Below are 18,336 nucleotides of genomic sequence, written 5' to 3'. Positions count from 1 at the left end.
TAAATATGTTAACAAGGGCATATTAAATCTGTGTAAACACTGGTCGCAATAATTGCAATTTATAGATATAGATCTGTAGTAAACAAAATTAACAATACTTGGAAAATTTTGTAAAAAGAAAATATATTTTGACTGAATTTAAATAAGAAACTTTTCTTTATATATTTCGGACGTAGACTTTTAAAATAATAATAATAATAATAATAATCTGATAAATCGCTTCAGATGTGACAAAGATGTGGTAGAACTGAACTTTTCTCTGTATGTGACGGGAATTATTTGTATTAACTATTACCACCAGTACACAAACACAAGCAACATGCCCGTTACAACCGATTTTAATACAGTACTTTGGCTGAAATATTGAATATAGCTTATCTGTGTAAACTGTACCCGAGTAATCAGAAGTTTTCAAATCCGATTTTAAGAGAGTGCTTGTTGTAGCAAGTTCCTTTGCGCAAGATGTTAATTGAGGCAACGATGCGCCGTAAATCAGCAAAGACAGTGAACTGCGAACACTTCTTCTAAGTTTCACCCTTTCACCTAATCTTCGTTTTGTCTGACTTGGCAAAACAGCAGCACATTACAGAATAGCCTCATTAAAATCCCCCCTGGCTAAAATATTCATTTATCGCATACACAGGCTATAGGCTATGTTCCCTCTTTTAGTGCATCTTTTGTACACACAAAAGTCTCCTCGGTTTTTAACAATATGGGAAATTTTATGTTCCTTCAGATAAATATACTGTATAAGCATATCCATACATGTTCTGTTGTTCGTGTAGGCTACGGGACTCTATGAAACTCGGTCTCTAGAAATCACACCACAACTGAAAACTGAAGAAAGTGAAAGAAGACAAGGCAAGATGGAGCCCCGGCCGTACCTGGGTCATCTCCAAAGGGTTCGCTGGAGTTCTCGCTGGAGGTTTGACTTCCTCAAACACAGACGAGTCCTCTACGCCGTCCCCTCCGGTCAACCTCACCGGTTTTAGTTGCGTAAAAACGACCCTCTCTTCTGTGTTTGCGACGTTAACGGCCAGTCCTATACTTGCCATACTTTTCCCCGCAAAAGAACAGCTAATTTAAATTTAATTAAATAATGTGTTCAACACTGAAAAACATACGTTTTTCTATCGTCTATGCGATGGTTTAGTCAAATCCAGACACACTGCATCGCTAGATCCCTCCCTCTGTCTGTCAGGTCTCTTTACCTGCGTTGAAGTATGGAGAAACATTACTTGGAATAATGACTGACAAGCATATTAGCCAATCATAGCAGGGGAGGAACCTCTAATCCAATCACCTGTGGGTAAGGTGTGCCTCACCTGTGTCTATGAAGAACGTCTTGAGATTGTAGGAATATAAGGAGAAAGGAATTTTACTTTCTTATAAAGGAGAACATAGAAAGAAGATGGTGATAATGATGAAGTTAAATTGTTTAGTTATGTATGAGTGAATCTGAGAAAATGGCCATTGTGTCTTTGTATAACATCACTTATTAAAACAAACCCGAATTTCCGGTGTAATCCACGGCTGTAATAAAAATATTTTATGTGAACATCATACACAGACACCGGCACCCACACACACACTTATCTGTCTTTTTTTTCTTCAAAAGGATTTCCGTCTTGATAAGTAAAAATTACATAACAACATCTGCTTTCCTTAAATGGCCCAGCCAAAACATTAGTGAATTGAAATAATATGAGACTGTGTTCTTATTGTACAAATTCTAATCAATATATAAGGTTTCTAACAGCAGCAGTAAGTCTGAACTTGGGAAAAGTGACCCTGTTAAAAACAGTGTAACACAGAATATAGAGTAAGGCCTGTGTATTTACTGTTATTTAGGAAATTACAGTCTGCTCCCATAAAAATAAATGTAAATGTAATGTAATGTAATCCTCCCACATGTTCAGACACATGCTACTTTCAGGAGAGTCTGATCACCTCTACATTTTTAAACCCAATTTTAAACCCATTCAGCTGGGAGATTATCAGGACCAGAATCTTGAGAGATGCATTATTGATTAATTATATTAATCATTATGTATTTGCTTGGAATGTATATACCATTATAGTGAGAAATTGACAGGAAAAACTCTACCTCTGGATACAACGGTAGTGTCACACTGAAGATTCAAACCTGTGACTCCAAGATCTGTAGTCCAGTGTTGTAATAACTAAACACTAACAAATCTAGCTTGGTTATTAATAAGGTTTCTTTTCATAAACAAATGAAGATAGAGCTTAATTTGGATGGCATGCAGACCGCGTGGGTAGGTTAGGGTTAGGGTAGGGTGTTGTTGTTGTTTTCGGGAGGGCTGGAGGGAGTTTTTCCTCACAACTGTGAGATTTGTACCCGTGCGATTTTACCTCTCTTGCTGTCACCCTTGATGCACTGCCAGAGAATCCCAGCTATTCTGTTCAGTCCGTCAGCAGTTTAACTGGCACTGTTTCCTGAACATTCGTTCTGCGAAGTAATCAGTAACATTGCATGTTGTTTAGAGCTGTACAGTATATCAAAGTAAATTTGATTGGCAGGTGACATTAATGGGATTTTTAAAAAATCACTGGAATGGTTTTGCAGCATGGCACAGAATGGTTGGGTTGAGACTGGGTCTGTGATATCAGTTTATGAAGTTCTTCTGAAAATGAAGGAACATGATGATCAACCAGGTGCTGAAACTGTGCTGCAGAGCTCAGGAGTACTGCTCACGTCTCCTGAGAGCGCTGCTGCGCTCATTCATAAAAAATGTGCGCTTTACATCTTCATCACCACACGCGTGCCACACTCATACACCCTGACCAGAGAGGGACACCACACGCGTGTCACACTCATACACCTGACCAGAGAGGGTCACCACACGCGTGCACACTCATACACCTGACCAGAGAGGGTCACCCGTCACCCATCACCTGACGAGGCACAAGCGTGTCACACTCATACACCCTGACCAGAGAGGGTCCTACACGCTGGTGTCACATCATATTCACCCTGACCAGAGCAGGGTCTACCAACGCTGTGTCACATCTATACACCCTGACCAGAGGGTCACCACACGCGTATCAACTCATCAACCCTGACCAAGAGGTCACCACACGCGTGCCACACTCATACACCCTGACCAGAGAGGGACACCACACGCGTGTCACACTCATACACCCTGACCAGAGAGGGTCACCACACGCGTGTCACACTCATACACCCTGACCAGAGAGGGTCACCACACGCGTGCCACACTCATACACCCTGACCAGAGAGGGGCACCACACGCGTGTCACACTCATACACCCTGACCAGAGAGGGTCCTGAAATTCTGCTCCTGAAGTTGTTTATTTCAGGAGTTCATTAATCTGTTCATGTGTTCCCTTTGACTAGCGGAGATGCAGAAGGAGCAGTTGACGCAGTCTGTTCTAGAAAAGTGATTTTCAACATTTTCTGATCCTGGGGACCCTGACTCAGAGGCACCCCAGAGACCGGGGGTCATAAATTCTCAAATCTATGTAGAGCCACTGCATATCAAGTCTGGCCGGGAACCCCCTGCAGTGCTAGAAAATCTAGGTTCTAGAAGATTGTTAGACGTCAGTCCTGGAGGGCTGCAGTGCCTGCAGGTTCAACTGGTCCTTCATTCCACCTGTTGACAGCTAGTCTGTCTGTCTGCCTGTCTGTCTGTCTGTCTGTCTGTCTGTCTGTCCTGTCCTTCCATCTGTCTGTCTGTCTGTCCTGTCCTTCTGTCTGTCTGTCTGTCTGTCTGTCCTGTCTGTCTGTCCTTCTGTCTGTCTGTCTGTCCTGTCCTTACATCTGTCTGTCTGTCCTGTCCCTTCTGTCTGTCTGTCTGTCCTTCCTTCACTGTCTGTCTGTCTGTCCTGTCCTTCTGTCTGTCTGTCGTCTGTCCTTCCATTCTGGCTGTCCTCTGTCTGTCTCTGTCCTCATCTGTCTGTCCATCTGTCTGTCCTGTCCTTCCATCTGTACTTCTGTCCTTCTGTTTGTCTGTCTGTCTGTCTGTCTGGAGGACACTGTAAAAAGGAAGAGGTGCATGATGATGGCAGAGAACACTGCTGGAATGACATCTTGAGCTGGACAGAAAATAACCATCTAAAACTCAACCTGGTGAAGATGGAGATTTTCCCTTGGGATACTCTGGGGACCAGCATATCTTAAAAAATGATCAGACCGCATGTACCAAGCAGACCCCTCTGTTCTGCAGTGTTGGGGCATCTGGCTCCTCCTCTTCCCAGAACTGCACTTCCTGGTTCTCCCTGAGGTCAGTTTGGCCCCTCGGTGGTAAAATGGGCCAGCAGAACAGCAGAGATGTTAACCATTTCAAGCCAAAGACCCACCTCTTCAGACACCACCTTGACACCTTCACCCCAACCCTCTCTCGCACACCTTTACCTGCTCTTGGTGTCGCTTCTTCTTCTGTTTTCAGAGCCTATGCTTCTATGCTGTTGTTCATATAAAGTCGTGTAATTAGGGTAGCTTTGTTATTTGTATAACTTAGTTTAATGTTCAACAGGGTAGTGAACAAGCTGTAAATGAAGTCAGCACTTCTTGCACTTGCAGTCTGGGACTATTTATAACCGTTTAGCAAGAAATAGAGAGACAGCCTTCTTCCTTTTGTAGCAACACAACACAGTTCTCAGCCTTTCTAACAATATGAAATCTTGTGATACCAGAACCTCAAAAGAGTGATCGCAAATAAGTGACAGAGCAGGTGACCTCAGTCCAAAGATATGACCGTATAGTCGCATAGTCCCCTGCGGGGATTAGCGTATGTGTTTATGCACTGGAATAGCAGTGAATAATGTCGAAAAGAATCACTGGAATGACGTGAGAAAAATGACTTCGGTCTCCTGAGGTAGACTCGTAAGGCCTCCTGAGGCAGACGACTCATAAGGTCTCCTGAGGTGAGCTAAGGTTCCCTCTCGCACGACACAGGTCGCTTTAGTGAGCGCTCAGCTCAGGGGTTAAGAGCCGATTACTCTTTCTTGCCGCTCTGGTTGATTGACATTTTTGTGGTTTACCATCATAAAACCACCGGCACAGGCATAAAAACTGGGACAGGCCCAAACCGCACGGGACAGACCTGGAAGGCCATGGTCTGCTGACTAAAACAGGGAGAGCCCCCCCCTGCCCCCCCCACTCTCTGTTCATCTGTCCATCACTCAAACTTTGCAAGAAATAAAACATTCCTGGTAAACCACACAAAACACGCAAGTACACACGTACACACACACACACACACACACACCTTAAATATTCATAATTCAGAGGCACGCATTCAGTTCTCACAAACACTTGCATGTTTTATCCTGTGGAGGGAGGATGACGCAATGGCAGGTTTTGAGCAGTATAAATTAAACACACATTTAGCCCCACACCGCTAACCCTTCTCACAGCACCGTCTCTGTTACCCCTATTTTCAAAGGGGGGGGGGGGACACGACTCGCAGGGCAGAATCACCATGGCTACGACGGTCAAGCAATTGCAGGAGAGTGTAGAGCTCTGACTTCACACGCTAAACACATGACCTCACCTGAGAGAACAGCGAGTTCCTCCCCACACCGCTCCAGGCATGTTCCCGGTCTTACACAGGAAATGCGCTTCTGCACGCTGCCCCACATACCGAACACTAACTGCCAGCGCTGCTAACTATGCAGCAGGGTCGTTAACTGCACGCACTGTAATTCCCTTTGACAGTCATTTCTAAGCATTATTGTTATTGTTGTCAGGCTAATAGTCAATGTCAATGTTCTCCTTTGTAATGCATGCCACATGCTAAACTTTCTCAGCCATAAGCCATGGGTTCTGACCTCTCGTGCCCCATGATGTGAGAACCGGGTTATTTCAGGTGAGCTATGAACGGAACTGAAGAGGAATTTTCCGTTACCCTAGCCTAAGAGAGCAGTCTGTGGTCTCATGCTCTCTCTCTATGCACAGGTGAGTGCAGACCAGGTGAGATCTAGGATGGAGCACGTGGGTGAGCCAGAGCGCTGGCTGTGTTGTGAGGTTCGGTTGAGCATGCATCCAGCTGCGTCTGAGGAGCCCTTTCCGCATAATTCTGCTTCTACTGCTGCTAATCCTGCGATTTTATTTTATCTTATTTCACAAAAATACTATTTTTAAAACTCATTTTATGACAGAAAATGTTTCATTTAGCTTATAACTTATTTAATATATACCATAAAGTATCATAGTTGCACTTATAGGTTATGAAAATGAACGGTGTGTAATATTGCTTGCCATTTTGTAAATTTTTTGTAAGTACCCCACAAACTGCCGGCACCCATGACTGTGACTTGAATACATTTATTTGTCAGTTTATTTCTTTTGAGAATTGTGATTCCGGAAGCATTAATGTAAAGGTGAATTACATATTTTTTTCCAGGATAGTTGATATCCTTTTTGATATGGTGTTTTGTTGTTGGCAGGTATTTTTGTTCACCTGTGCTGTTTTGTTCCAGCACAAGCAGCATTCAGCATCTTATCCAGAGTGACTTACACACCTTTTACGCAGCGTTTACACTGCATGCGTTCACACAGCTGGATATATACTGAAGCAGTGCAGGTTAAGTACCTTTAGCTAAAGGGTTCAACAGCAATGTCTTGCCCAGGAATTGAACTTGTGACCTTCCAGTAACAGGACCAGCTCCTTACCCATTATACCACACTGCCACCCACTCTTTAAAAGGCCTCAGCACACAGTCCGCTCTCCTGCAAGTGGGCTGGGCACTGGGGTGGGGTGGGGGGGTTGGGGGGGTAGGCGGCACTGGGGGGGTGCGTGTCCCACCCTCCTGCTGTTTCAGCCCCGACCCACAGGCAGTTTGAAACGGTTTAACCCCCCTCACCCCCCCCCCCCACCACAAACACACAGAGAGGAGATAAGGTAACTGCTCATATATACATATTACCCCCCCCCCCCCACACACTGAAAGGGAGGCCATTTGTAAACTGAAACCTGTTTATTTGCCCTTCCATTTACCGCCTCTCTCAGATAATAACTCTGTTCTGTTCTTTCTCACTCTGCCCTGGGACAGGGGTGGGAGTGAGCAGTGGGGGGGCAGAAAGGGGCAGGTCCTGGGATGGGGGGGGGGGGTTTGGGGCAGAAAGGGGCAGGTCCTGGGGCATTCCCTCTCCCCTCCATCACTCCCTCTCCCTCTCCCATCCATCACTCCCTCTCCCCTCCATCACTCCATCTCCCTCTTCCCTCCATCACTCCCTCTCTCTCTCCCTCTCCCCTCCATTGCTCCTCTCTTCCATCACTCCCTCTGCCCTCCATCACTCTCCCTCTTCCCTCCATCACTTCCTCCGCCCTCCATCGCTCCTCTCTTCCATCACTCCCTCTCCCCTCCATCACTTCCGCCCAGTGGAAGGAACAATTGGAAAGTTGGATCTCAGAGTCCAAAGGGTTTCTAGGTCATGGGGTTTTTCTTCCTGTTGAATTCTGTATTTAGATGGTTAACAATACAATTACCGTCTACAAACCGTGTGGTCATTGAATTGCTCGAATGGATAAAAGATTTGTTTACAGTGGCTCTTCTGGGAGTTTGCATATATAACCAAATGTGCTGTAGATCTGTGACTTGTGACTGTGCTGTGTGCCTTGATCTGTAAGTTGGAATGAGTGTGGAAATGTGGGACTGTGAAAGAGAAAAGTGAGTGAGAGAGTAAGAAGAACAGAGGGAATAACCTGTGACTCCCCTCTGGCAGACTTCAGGAAGTGCGTAGGGGTGTTGTGTTCCACCGACCAGATCAACTTCCTGGTAGATCAATCAGCCCTGAAGCCCTGAAGCTCTCTTGGTTTCCATGACAGCAGGGCTGCAATGCCAGTTAACATTCCTGGACACCTCTGACCTCTCTGATGTGCATCTACAGTGTCCAGATATGCCCGGTGCCCATCCACATCCCACGCGGCTGATACAGATCTGTTCCTGTCATCAAAGCAAATAAAAATCTAACCAAACCGCACAAACCGCGCAGAACAGGAGCCAGACTCGACTGCTCTGGCTGCACCGCACGTGCCAGCGCTGGATAGAAAAACAGCCCCAGCTCAGGTGAACACACAGGAAGATATTTGTTTACAGTTGTTGTGAAAACAACGCTTGGGTCGGTGTTTTTGTGCCTGGCTTCTGATTTGCATAAGCACATGTTTGTGCATGTTTTGGGCAGCAAATCCGCCGTCATTAAAGAGGATGTGCTGACTGGGACTTCCCCGGGCTGGCCCAGAATCGCTCGCCACGTGGAACTTGAGTTACATGAGCAGGACAGGAGGCATGGCTCAGCACACGCGTGCCACCGCACCGTGATGGAGAAGCACATGTGTGTAACAGCACCGTGATGGAGAAGCACATGTGTGTAATAGCACCGTGATGGAGAAGCACATGTGTGTAATAGCACCGTGATGGAGAAGCACATGTGTGTAACAGCACCGTGATGGAGAAGCACACGTGTGTGGCTGCACCGCGATGGCGGGGTACACGTGTGTGGCTGCACCGCGATGGCGGAGTACACGTGTGTGGCTGCACCGCGATGGCGGGGTACACGTGTGTGGCTGCACTGCGATGGCGGAGTACATGTAATCTGAGCTCCTTCCTCAGCCTCTGATTCCTTCACAAGTCACGCGCCACTATCAGGTCACTCAGGTAACCTTTTAAACCACACCGCACCTGCATCACACCCCGACACACTGCATCAGGTCGCTCATGCTCCTCCTCGCTCCTCTAGCTCCGCTCTCTGCTCGCTCTCTCCGCTCCCTCTCCTCCGCCTCTCTCCCGCTCGCTCCCTCCGCTCTCCTCCTCCGCTCCTCTCCGCTCCGCCTCCTCCTCCTCTCTCCCCGCTCCCTCCTCCGCTCCGCTCTCCTCCGTCCCTCTCCTCCGCTCCTCCTCCGCTCCCTCTCCTCCGCTCCCCTCTCTACCGCTCCGCTCTCCTCCGTTCCCCTCTCCTCCGCTCCCTCTCTCTGCTCTCCTCTCCTCCGCTCCCCTCTCTACCGCTCCGCTCTCCTCCGCTCCCCTCTCCTCCGCTCCCCTCTCTACCGCTCCACTCTCCTCCGCTCCCCTCTCCTCCGCTCCGCTCTCCTCCGCTCTCCTCTCCTCCGCTCTGCTCTCCTCCACTCTGCTCTGCTCTCCTCCGCTCTGCTCTGCTCTCCTCCGCTCTCCTCTCCTCCGCTCCGCTCTCCTCCGCTCCCCTCTCCTCCTCTCCGCTCTGCTCGGGCTGACCGCTTCCCGACGACGCACAACAAGAGCGTCGAGAGGCTTGGGCCTAGCGCGGGAGGCGCGGGCTCAGTGTTGCTAGGGGCGTCTGAGCAGTGGGGCAGGGGCGCAGGGTGCAGTATTTGCTGAGAGAGGGGGGTCGTTCTGGGGCAGTGGCGCAGGGTAGGGGCGCAGGGTGCAGTATTTACTGAAGGAGGGGGTCGTTCTGGGGCAGGGGCTGCAGGAGTTCTGAGGGTGTTGCGAGAGGGTGCAGGCAGTATTTGCTGAGGGAGGGGGTCGTTCTGGGCAGGGCGCAGGGGGCGAGGGTCACGGGAGGCGCAGGAGGCTAGTATTTACTGAGGGAGGGGGGTCGTTCTGCCCCCTGTTCTCCCCGGGTTTCTGGTTGTTCCCTGTCACTGGGTAAACCCCGCCTTCCAGGGTCTCATAACTCATAGCTGTGGGCAGCGTGACAGGGCAATAAGTCTTCCTTGAACTTTGATTTTTTATTCTTTTACTGTAGACCTACTTCCTCAAACGCACACACACTCACACACTCACTCACGTACGCATGCATGAGCACCCTGAAGCATACACACAAACACACAAAATGGGTGTTTCACACTCGTGTGGACACACAGGCCTCTAAACACACACATATGCACACATTCATGCACATACATGCACACACACCCACACACACGAACACACACACACACACCCACACACATGACCACACACGAACACACACACACACACACACCCACACACATGACCACACACACAAACACACACACACACACACACACACACTCTCACACTCACTTACGTACGCATGCATGAGCACGCTGAAGCATACACAAACACACAAAATTCATGTTTCACACACATTCACGTGCACACACACACACACACACACACACACAGACACACAGAAACACTCAATGCAGCCATTATCTCCTCAACATGAGTCACCAGGCTGATGAGGCAGCATCTCAGACTTCATCAGAACTGTTTGATTTCCTGTTGCCTGGTAAACAGGGACAACATGCCTGCCAGTCATTTAATAGCCTGAGTGCAACGATGAATCAGCCCTACAGCATAACTGCTTTGCATATAATTACTGTAATTTTAACTAAAGCAAAAATGTGCGCTGCCTTTGACATTATATGCTACAAGAAATATTCATGTATGAATTAACTAGATAAACCAGTGTCAATGATTATGTGGATTACTGGGCTTTATTTAGAAGTTGGGTGTGTTTGAAACCGAATTTAGTCACAAGTCAATTATTTTAATGTGCTACACGTGAATGAACAGCCTTCATCATATATTAAATATGCAGATTTCAACATGCTTTAAATGTCAAACAACAAAGTACACATAGAATATTATTACATAATATGTTTCATTATTTTGATACGGTACAGTAACGTTCATGGAGAAGTGTGTTTGCATGTCTATTGAAAACGAAGAGCTTTTCATTCCAACAATGGTGAAAACACAAAAAACATGCTGTATCATAAATCAACAGCTGTCCATATTCATCCATGGAAAAACCATGAAAATCATGAAAAGCAGCAGGCTTACTGCAGGCTTAGTGTCAGAGCAGCTGATGTGTGATGAGTGTCCAGCCTGGGGACCAATCTAAAGGAACAAAACCAGCCGCAGAAGAGACCTGCACTTGCTGGGGTTTTCCGCCATTTTATCAGAAATGAGAAATTTCTGCACGACACAGACGAAGCAGCTAACGAATAAGACGGTGGTAAAGTTTGGTAAGAAAGGTCAGGACATTTTTCCTGGAATAATTTACACTGCATGGTGCAAACAAAAGTATATACCTGTGCAAACAGGTGAGGAGGAAGAGGAGCAGCTGCCAGGAGGAAACCAGGAAGCCTGGGCCTTTAAGTGCAGAGTTGCTCAACTCCGGGTCAATCCACCGGAATGCTGCCTAATATGGACTGAGGAAGCACTGAAATTCCTCCAGGTACGATAGGGGAATGACATCACAATGGCAACGGGGGCGAAGGGAACGCTGTGAGGAGCACAGCCCCCCCCCACCTCTCAGGCAAGCAGCATGCAAATTTAACCCCCTCACTGCCAGAATGTTGGGAATGCTGGAGAGTGTAAATCTGCTTCAGGACTGTAATTTGTGAAAAAAAGAACATTGTATTTATTTATTCCAAGTATCAATCTTGGTTTTACCGGGTGATGGTACAGGTGAGCAATTAAGGCAAACCTTAATAAAGTGTCTGAGACAAATAAGTGGAACATTCATGAACATCATAAAATTAAGTTTACAATGTAGCAACGTTCCGTTTTACAGAACATTACACGTCTGCTAAATAAAAAATACATTACATTCAGCAGGCACTCTAGTACAGAGAGACAGTTTTACACAGTGTCCATTCAGCTGGATACATACTGAAGCAATTCAGGTTGCCTTGGTAACGAAGTATCTTTCTCAAAAGTACAATGGCAGTGCCCTACCTGAAAATCAAACCTGAAAACCTTGCATTAGAAGCCCAGGTGCCAAACTGCTGTGCTACACAGGTGCTGTAGGCTTACCTGTACAGCTAAGCATGTCCATGACTGCTTACATACTGTCATGTGGGAAATGTAAGAGGCACAGTCTTAATGAGAGGGTTAGTATGACGTATGATGTATGATGTATGATATTCTTATATTCTGTAACACCAGAGCCTTGCTCTGCTGTTACCCAGATGCAGCAGTGCAGACGTGAGCATGTGATGCTTCCTGGGTAAATATTCCTCCAGCTTGCGGAGCACAGATGCCTGGAGGAGGACCCCTGCAGGTGTGGCTCACTGGCTTTGCCCACCCAGCCGTGTGAAAATCCCTGAGGTGTACGTCCTCTATCCCACAGACAGAGGGCGCTGTTCCTGTATGCCGTAAATGAGCACTTCCTGAATGGGAAATACATGATGAAATCCTGGGACATTGGGTACTTCCAGGTGTGTTTACCCGTTTAACTGACTACCTGTTTCCCTTTTTGGGTAGCGCACTCATTGGGGGGGGGCGGGGGGGGGGGGGGGGTGATGAAGTGGTGTTTGGGGGTTTGGGGGGATTTGAGGGGGATTTCTGGCAGACCCACTTTTCTCTTATTGTGCCAGTGAATATTGCTTTTTCCACAGTTACGTTGTGAAGGTCTTATGAACCTTTCCTTTGTTCGCGTGATAAAACAGGCAAACTGCATTTTTGCATTTTTCTAAGGAATTCCACAGACTTCCGGCTTGTTGATTAGTTTCCTCTGAAGTGAACAGGCAGTGGGTTGAACAGTCATTGCGCCATTACCAAATCACTCTCACCTCGAAGATCTCACTTTCTGTGGGAGCGGGGCTTATTGGAATCATTTGAACAAATCAGTGTATTCTCCGCGAGTCGATTAAAAAAATAAACATTGAAGCACTTAGAGATTAGGCGTCCGCCCACAGCTGAGTCAGCCGCGGCATCCTGGTCCCAAGAATCCTGGATTGCGTCAGAAGTGAGAGGCCATTTAGCCGCTTTATGAGTCAGCTGCGTTAGAGGTCAGCTTGCTTCACACTCGGTTTACGCCACAGAGAAAGATACCGATCGCACAGGTGCACAGGTGCACGGGGGACTGCGTGAGCACGGGCACTTCACCCCCTCTCTGGGATTATGTGTGTGAAAATGGATGAAGCAGTCGCCCGTCTCCTGATGAGTATCAGAATGCCGAGCAGCGTAAGGGGACACTCTGCTCAGGGACACAAATCTGAGTCAGTTGGCGAGGAGGTGGCTGTAAATTCAGACTCCAGCGCCGCTCTCTTAGCTGCGCTCTGAGGCCCACACTGCCCGACAGCACGGTGTCAGCGCGGTGTCAGTTAACAACGCGCTGGTCTTGTTTTCCAGCGATGGTACACAGACACCTTTCACAGGGAGAGCACAGGGCGATCCTGCACAATGGGCCGAACTGTCCCACGGGCCTGAATCCCTGCTCTGCTTTCAGAAGCGCTGTTTATATTTATACAAGAAATAATGTCCCACAAACCCGACCACAGGAAGTGATGTCATGCATTCTCTCCTCCAGGAGGGCCTTTGTGTTTCAAGCCCGTGACCCCAAAAGATTTCTATCAGAGAACATCTCTGCTTTATTGTGGCATCCTTACTTTGTGTAAAGCAGGCAAACAGGACACACATGAGAACCTGCCCTTGAAAAAGTGATTCTGCTTTTCATGGTTATAGTATCTTCATGAAAGGAGAGAACACAAAGACCCAGGTCCCAAGACTCTCAGGATAAATTCTGCATTCACAGCAGGTAAACAGTCTGACTGGTTGTGAGAAAGCTCATATAGAAACAGGGCTCTGGTTGTGAGAAAGCTCATATAGAAACAGAGCTCTGGTTGTGAGAAAGCTCATATAGAAACAGAGCTCTGGTTGTGAGAAAGCTCATATAGAAACAGAGCTCGGTTTAAACTCATATAGAAACAGAGCTCTGGTTGTGAGAAAGCTCATATAGAAACAGAGCTCTGGTTGTGAGAAAGCTCATATAGAAACAGAGCTCTGGTTGTGAGAAAGCTCATATAGAAACAGAGCTCTGGTTGTGAGAAAGCTCATATAGAAACAGAGCTCTGTGTTCAGTGGGACAGTGCGTTCAGCGGGACACAGGACCTGCGCGGTTCCAGCTGACCTCATCACCTCTGCATTTCCGCACAGCACCCTGGCTGAGCGCCCAGCTCAGAAACACACACACAGTTACACCCCTGAGCCCCGAGCTGCCTGCTCTGTGACTGTGGCCTAATCTCTGACTGAAACCTAACACACCCGGCTGCGTTACTGCTGAGCTCGTCTGCCTGCGAGCTGGAGCCTGCAGGATCCCAGCACTATCCTCTGCTCCCATTGTACGCTGTCCTCTGAAGTGCGTTCCTTTCAAAAAGACCAACAGTCGGTTGTCAGCCGGAACATTGTGTTTCACAATTTAATTGTATCTGAACATGGAAACCGCCCCCTCGTGCCCTCCAGGCATGCCCACATCGGCTGACGTCAACAACAAGGCTCTTACGGCGGGGCTCTGGGAGCTCTGCTGCATACCTGTGGTGAGGAGGCAGAGATTGATGTGAGTACAGAGATTTCTACCTGGTAACCATAGTGACCAGGTAACACAGCTCAATGGCTGTGTAAACAGGCACGCTGCTTAGCGAATGGAAAACTGCGCGGGAGCTAAGCCTGGGAGTGGCGGATTCCAGAGGGCAGCGGGAAGAGGCCAGCGGGAAGGCCCCAACGCATGCAGAGAAACGCATGCACTGCGCCTACCGCATGCAGAAAAACGCATGCACTGCGCCTGCCGCATGCAGAGAAACGCATGCACTGCGCACGCTGCATGCAGGGAAACGCATGCACTGTACTGCCACATCCATAGAAATGCATGCACTGCACCCGCTGCATGCAGAGAAATGCATGCTTCACGTTATGCCATGCATGCATGGCACTGAAGTGAAGGAGACGCCTGCAGTAGAGAGCCCCACCATGCAGCAGACTTCAGCGAAATGCGTTACCCGCAGCCAACGTTCCGGCTCCCTAACAATGATGTTGGCAACTGGATTGAGATGTGACCCAGAAAGAGAAACCCTTTGATGACCCCTTCTTGGATTAGGTGGCTATTCTACACGCTCGCTCGCTCTGTTCTCCTGCCAGATGAAATTCCTCTCATGCTGGATATCTCGTTCCATAATGTTTTCATGTCACAAATATAGATACATTCGTACAGTGTAGGTGTGTAAAACAGATTAATACTTTGGTGAGAGTGTGAAATTAAGCAGTTAAACACATTTGAGATGATTGGGGTTGACTCAGGGCAAAAGGATGTTGTTAAAGGAGCCTGAGTTTGCTGCTCACAGGGCAGGAGAACCTGAGACGGTGGCGTGCCAAGAGTGGCCCCCTTCTCCCGTCACCGCTGGCCGGTCGCCGGTGACACGCTAAGCGCTATTTAAAGACAGCTCCGTGCGAGCCGGGCCCCACCGCAGGTGTCAGTGTCGCGCAGGTAACCTCACACCCCAGCGCGGCCACCGCGTAAACACCGCCGGCACAATGCGGCGGTAAGGCGATGCGCCATTCAGCGTGTGACAGCCAAGCGCCGCTCGGTTTACCAGCTGGCCCCCGGGGGCCGATCCGCGGCCCCGCCGCGAGTCAATGGGCCCCGTGTGGAATTTCAGCGCCCCATTGTGTCCGCGCGCGGGGTGGAGGTGCCGTTTCCACCGCCTGCACCCCGCCGCCATTGTGGAGCCGGTGCTGGACCCCGCAGATCAATTATTCTGTTACCTGCGGGTCGGCTTTCTGAGCGCGCCAAACAAAACAGGGCCGAACAAAAGCGCCAAACGCTGGACGAGAGGCGTGACAGGAACGGGCCGGGAGGGTGGAGGCCAGCTCTGCTGTTTGGACGTGGGGGCTGCGGGTTCATCTCCTAAAATGGCAAAAATTAAACTCAACAAAAGCAGGTCACTAGCTCTATCGTATTGATCTGAATAGGGGGTGGGGGTGGGAGCTGGCGGACGGGGGGGAAGGGGAGGGGGCGGGCGGGCGGGAGGGGGGGGGGAGTGAAGGTGAGGGAGGCAAAGTCAACACTGTTTCTTGAATGCTTCAGGGCTGGAATGTGTACAGTTGACTGGGTGGGTGGATTAAGATTGACTGCACTCACGGTCTTTAACACACAGCCCTCCACTGCATCAGGGCCGGATCAATCCCGCTCTTCATTGTTACGTCTCAGCCGTCCCTGCTCATCGATTGGGCCGGAGCGGAGGGCGGGGTCACCCAATCAATACGCCCAGTCTCCAGATCCACCGCCGCACTTCCTCCTCCAGCATGTCCCCCGGGCGATGGGGATTAACCTTTAACCTTTAACCTTTAACCTTCAGAGACTGCAGGAGGACTGGGGGCCCACTGCCCTGCAACAGAAAACCAGAAAACTGAACCCCCACCAAACCCCTACCCAAATAACACCTCAACCCCACTGGCCCTCAACAACATGCACCAAACCCCTACCCCAATAACACCTCAACCCCACTGGCCCTCAACAACATGCACCACACCCCTACCCCAATAACACCTCAACCCCACTGGCCCTGAACAACATCACCACACCCTACCCAAATAACACCTCAACCCCACTGGCCCTGACAACATGCACACACCCCTACCAAATAACACCTCAACCCCACTGACCCTGAACAACATGCACCAAACCCCTACCCAAATAACACCTCAACCCCACTGGCCCTGAACAACATGCACCACACCCCTACCCAAATAACACCTCAACCCCACTGGCCCTGAACAACATGCACCACACCCCTACCCAAATAACACCTCAACCCCACTGGCCCTGAACAACATGCACCACACCCCTACCCAAATAACACCTCAACCCCACTGGCCCTGAACAACATGCACCACACCCCTACCCAAATAACACCTCAACCCCACTGGCCCTGCACAACATGCACCACACCCCTAACCAAATAACACCTCAACCCCACTGGCCCTGAACAACATACACCACACCCCTACCCAAATAACACCTCAACCCCACTGGCCCTGAACAACATGCACCAAACCCCTACCCAAATAACACCTCAACCCCACTGGCCCTGAACAACATGCACCACACCCCTACCCAAATAACACCTCAACCCCACTGGCCCTCAACAACATGCACCAAACCCCTACCCAAATAACACCCCAATCACATTGGCCCTCAACAACATGCATCAACTTTACTGAATCTTACAGGTGTCACAAAGCTTCAGTCTAACATCACCTTAAACCTATTCTTTACTGAATCTTACAGGGTTCATGAAGCTTCACTCCGTCTCCCCGGAAACCCTGAGAACCTGGGTAGAGTGCGAGATGAACACGCTGAGAGGGCAAACCTAAGGAACTCTATCACATGCAGTCAAGGCATGCAGACGAACAAGTGGATTAGTGTGTGTTGCAACTGATGAAGAGAAGCAAACATGATCATGATATCAATCCAACTGCACTGGCTGTTGTGCCATTCTTCTTTGGAAAATCTGTTTTGGCACCAGGAGATTCAGAGATAAAATATCAAAACCAGCCCGTCTCAGATTTTGATATGTCACATGCTGTCCTGTGCAGGAGCTGAAGGCAGCCCTGTTAGTGGAGTGATTTTAAAGGCCTTTATACATGCTGTCCTGTGCAGGAGCTGAAGACAGCCCTGTTAGTGGAGTGATTTTAAAGGCCTTTATACATGCTGTCCTGTGCAGGAGCTGAAGACAGCCCTGTTAGTGGAGTGATTTTAAAGGCCTTTATACATGCTGTCCTGTGCAGGAGCTGAAGACAGCCTGTTAGTGGAGTGATTTTAAGGCCTTTTCATGCTGTCCTGTGCAGGAGCTGAATGCAGCCTGTTAGTGGAGTATTTAAAAGGCCTTTATACATGCTGTCCTGTGCAGGAGCTGAAGACAGCCCTGTTAGTGGAGTGATTTTAAAGGTCTTTATACATGCTGTCCTGTGCAGGAGCTGAAGACAGCCCTGTTAGTGGAGTGATTTTAAAGGCCTTTATACATGCTGTCCTGTGCAGGAGCTGAAGACAGCCCTGTTAGTGGAGTGATTTTAAAGGCCTTAACATGCTGTCCTGTGCAGGAGTGAAGACAGCCCTGTTAGTGGAGTGATTTTAAAGGTCTTTATACATGCTGTCCTGTGCAGGAGCTGAAGACAGCCCTGTTAGTGGAGTGATTTAAGCTTTATACATGTGTCCTGTGCAGAGCTGAAGCCTGTTAGTGGAGTGATTTTAAAGGCCTTTATACATGCTGTCCTGTGCAGGAGCTGAAGGCAGCCCTGTTAGTGGAGTGATTTTAAAGGCCTTTGTGAAGTTATCCTCAACCTCCACAGCACGGTTTTTTTTTTACTGGCAGCTTGCATTACTGCATAATGCACGGAACTGTGTGAGTGTTTGATTGCAAACGGCTGTTTTCCTTGATTAGTTTCATTCAAACGATGAGTTTTAAAAAAAACTCCCACCACCAGTTATCAGTGAGGCTTTGTGTTTGATTTTAAATGATTTCTCAGTAATGTGCTTTCAAATTAATAACATGAAAGAAGCACATTCATATAATAGAGCACATGTGGACATGCTCAGTATGTTATGTTTCATTTAGA

General features: G+C 48.5%; 1 protein-coding gene across 1 annotated transcript in view; it reads right to left on the bottom strand.

Annotated features, from left to right (window-relative positions):
• Nucleotides 1-1,210, bottom strand: part of klf5l (Kruppel like factor 5 like) — an 18,146-nt gene extending 16,936 nt beyond the window's left edge. Inside the window, exon 1 of the mRNA XM_064349627.1 lies at nt 885-1,210. Coding sequence (XP_064205697.1) covers nt 885-1,055 — 171 coding nt within the window. The 5' untranslated portion in view covers nt 1,056-1,210. The remainder of the gene's footprint in view (nt 1-884) is intronic.
• Nucleotides 1,211-18,336: the final 17,126 nt, after the last annotated feature.

Source organism: Anguilla rostrata, chromosome 9 (genome assembly GCF_018555375.3).
Source record: "Anguilla rostrata isolate EN2019 chromosome 9, ASM1855537v3, whole genome shotgun sequence".
Taxonomy (NCBI): domain Eukaryota; kingdom Metazoa; phylum Chordata; class Actinopteri; order Anguilliformes; family Anguillidae; genus Anguilla; species Anguilla rostrata.
This window is presented reverse-complemented; position numbering and strand designations above follow the sequence as displayed.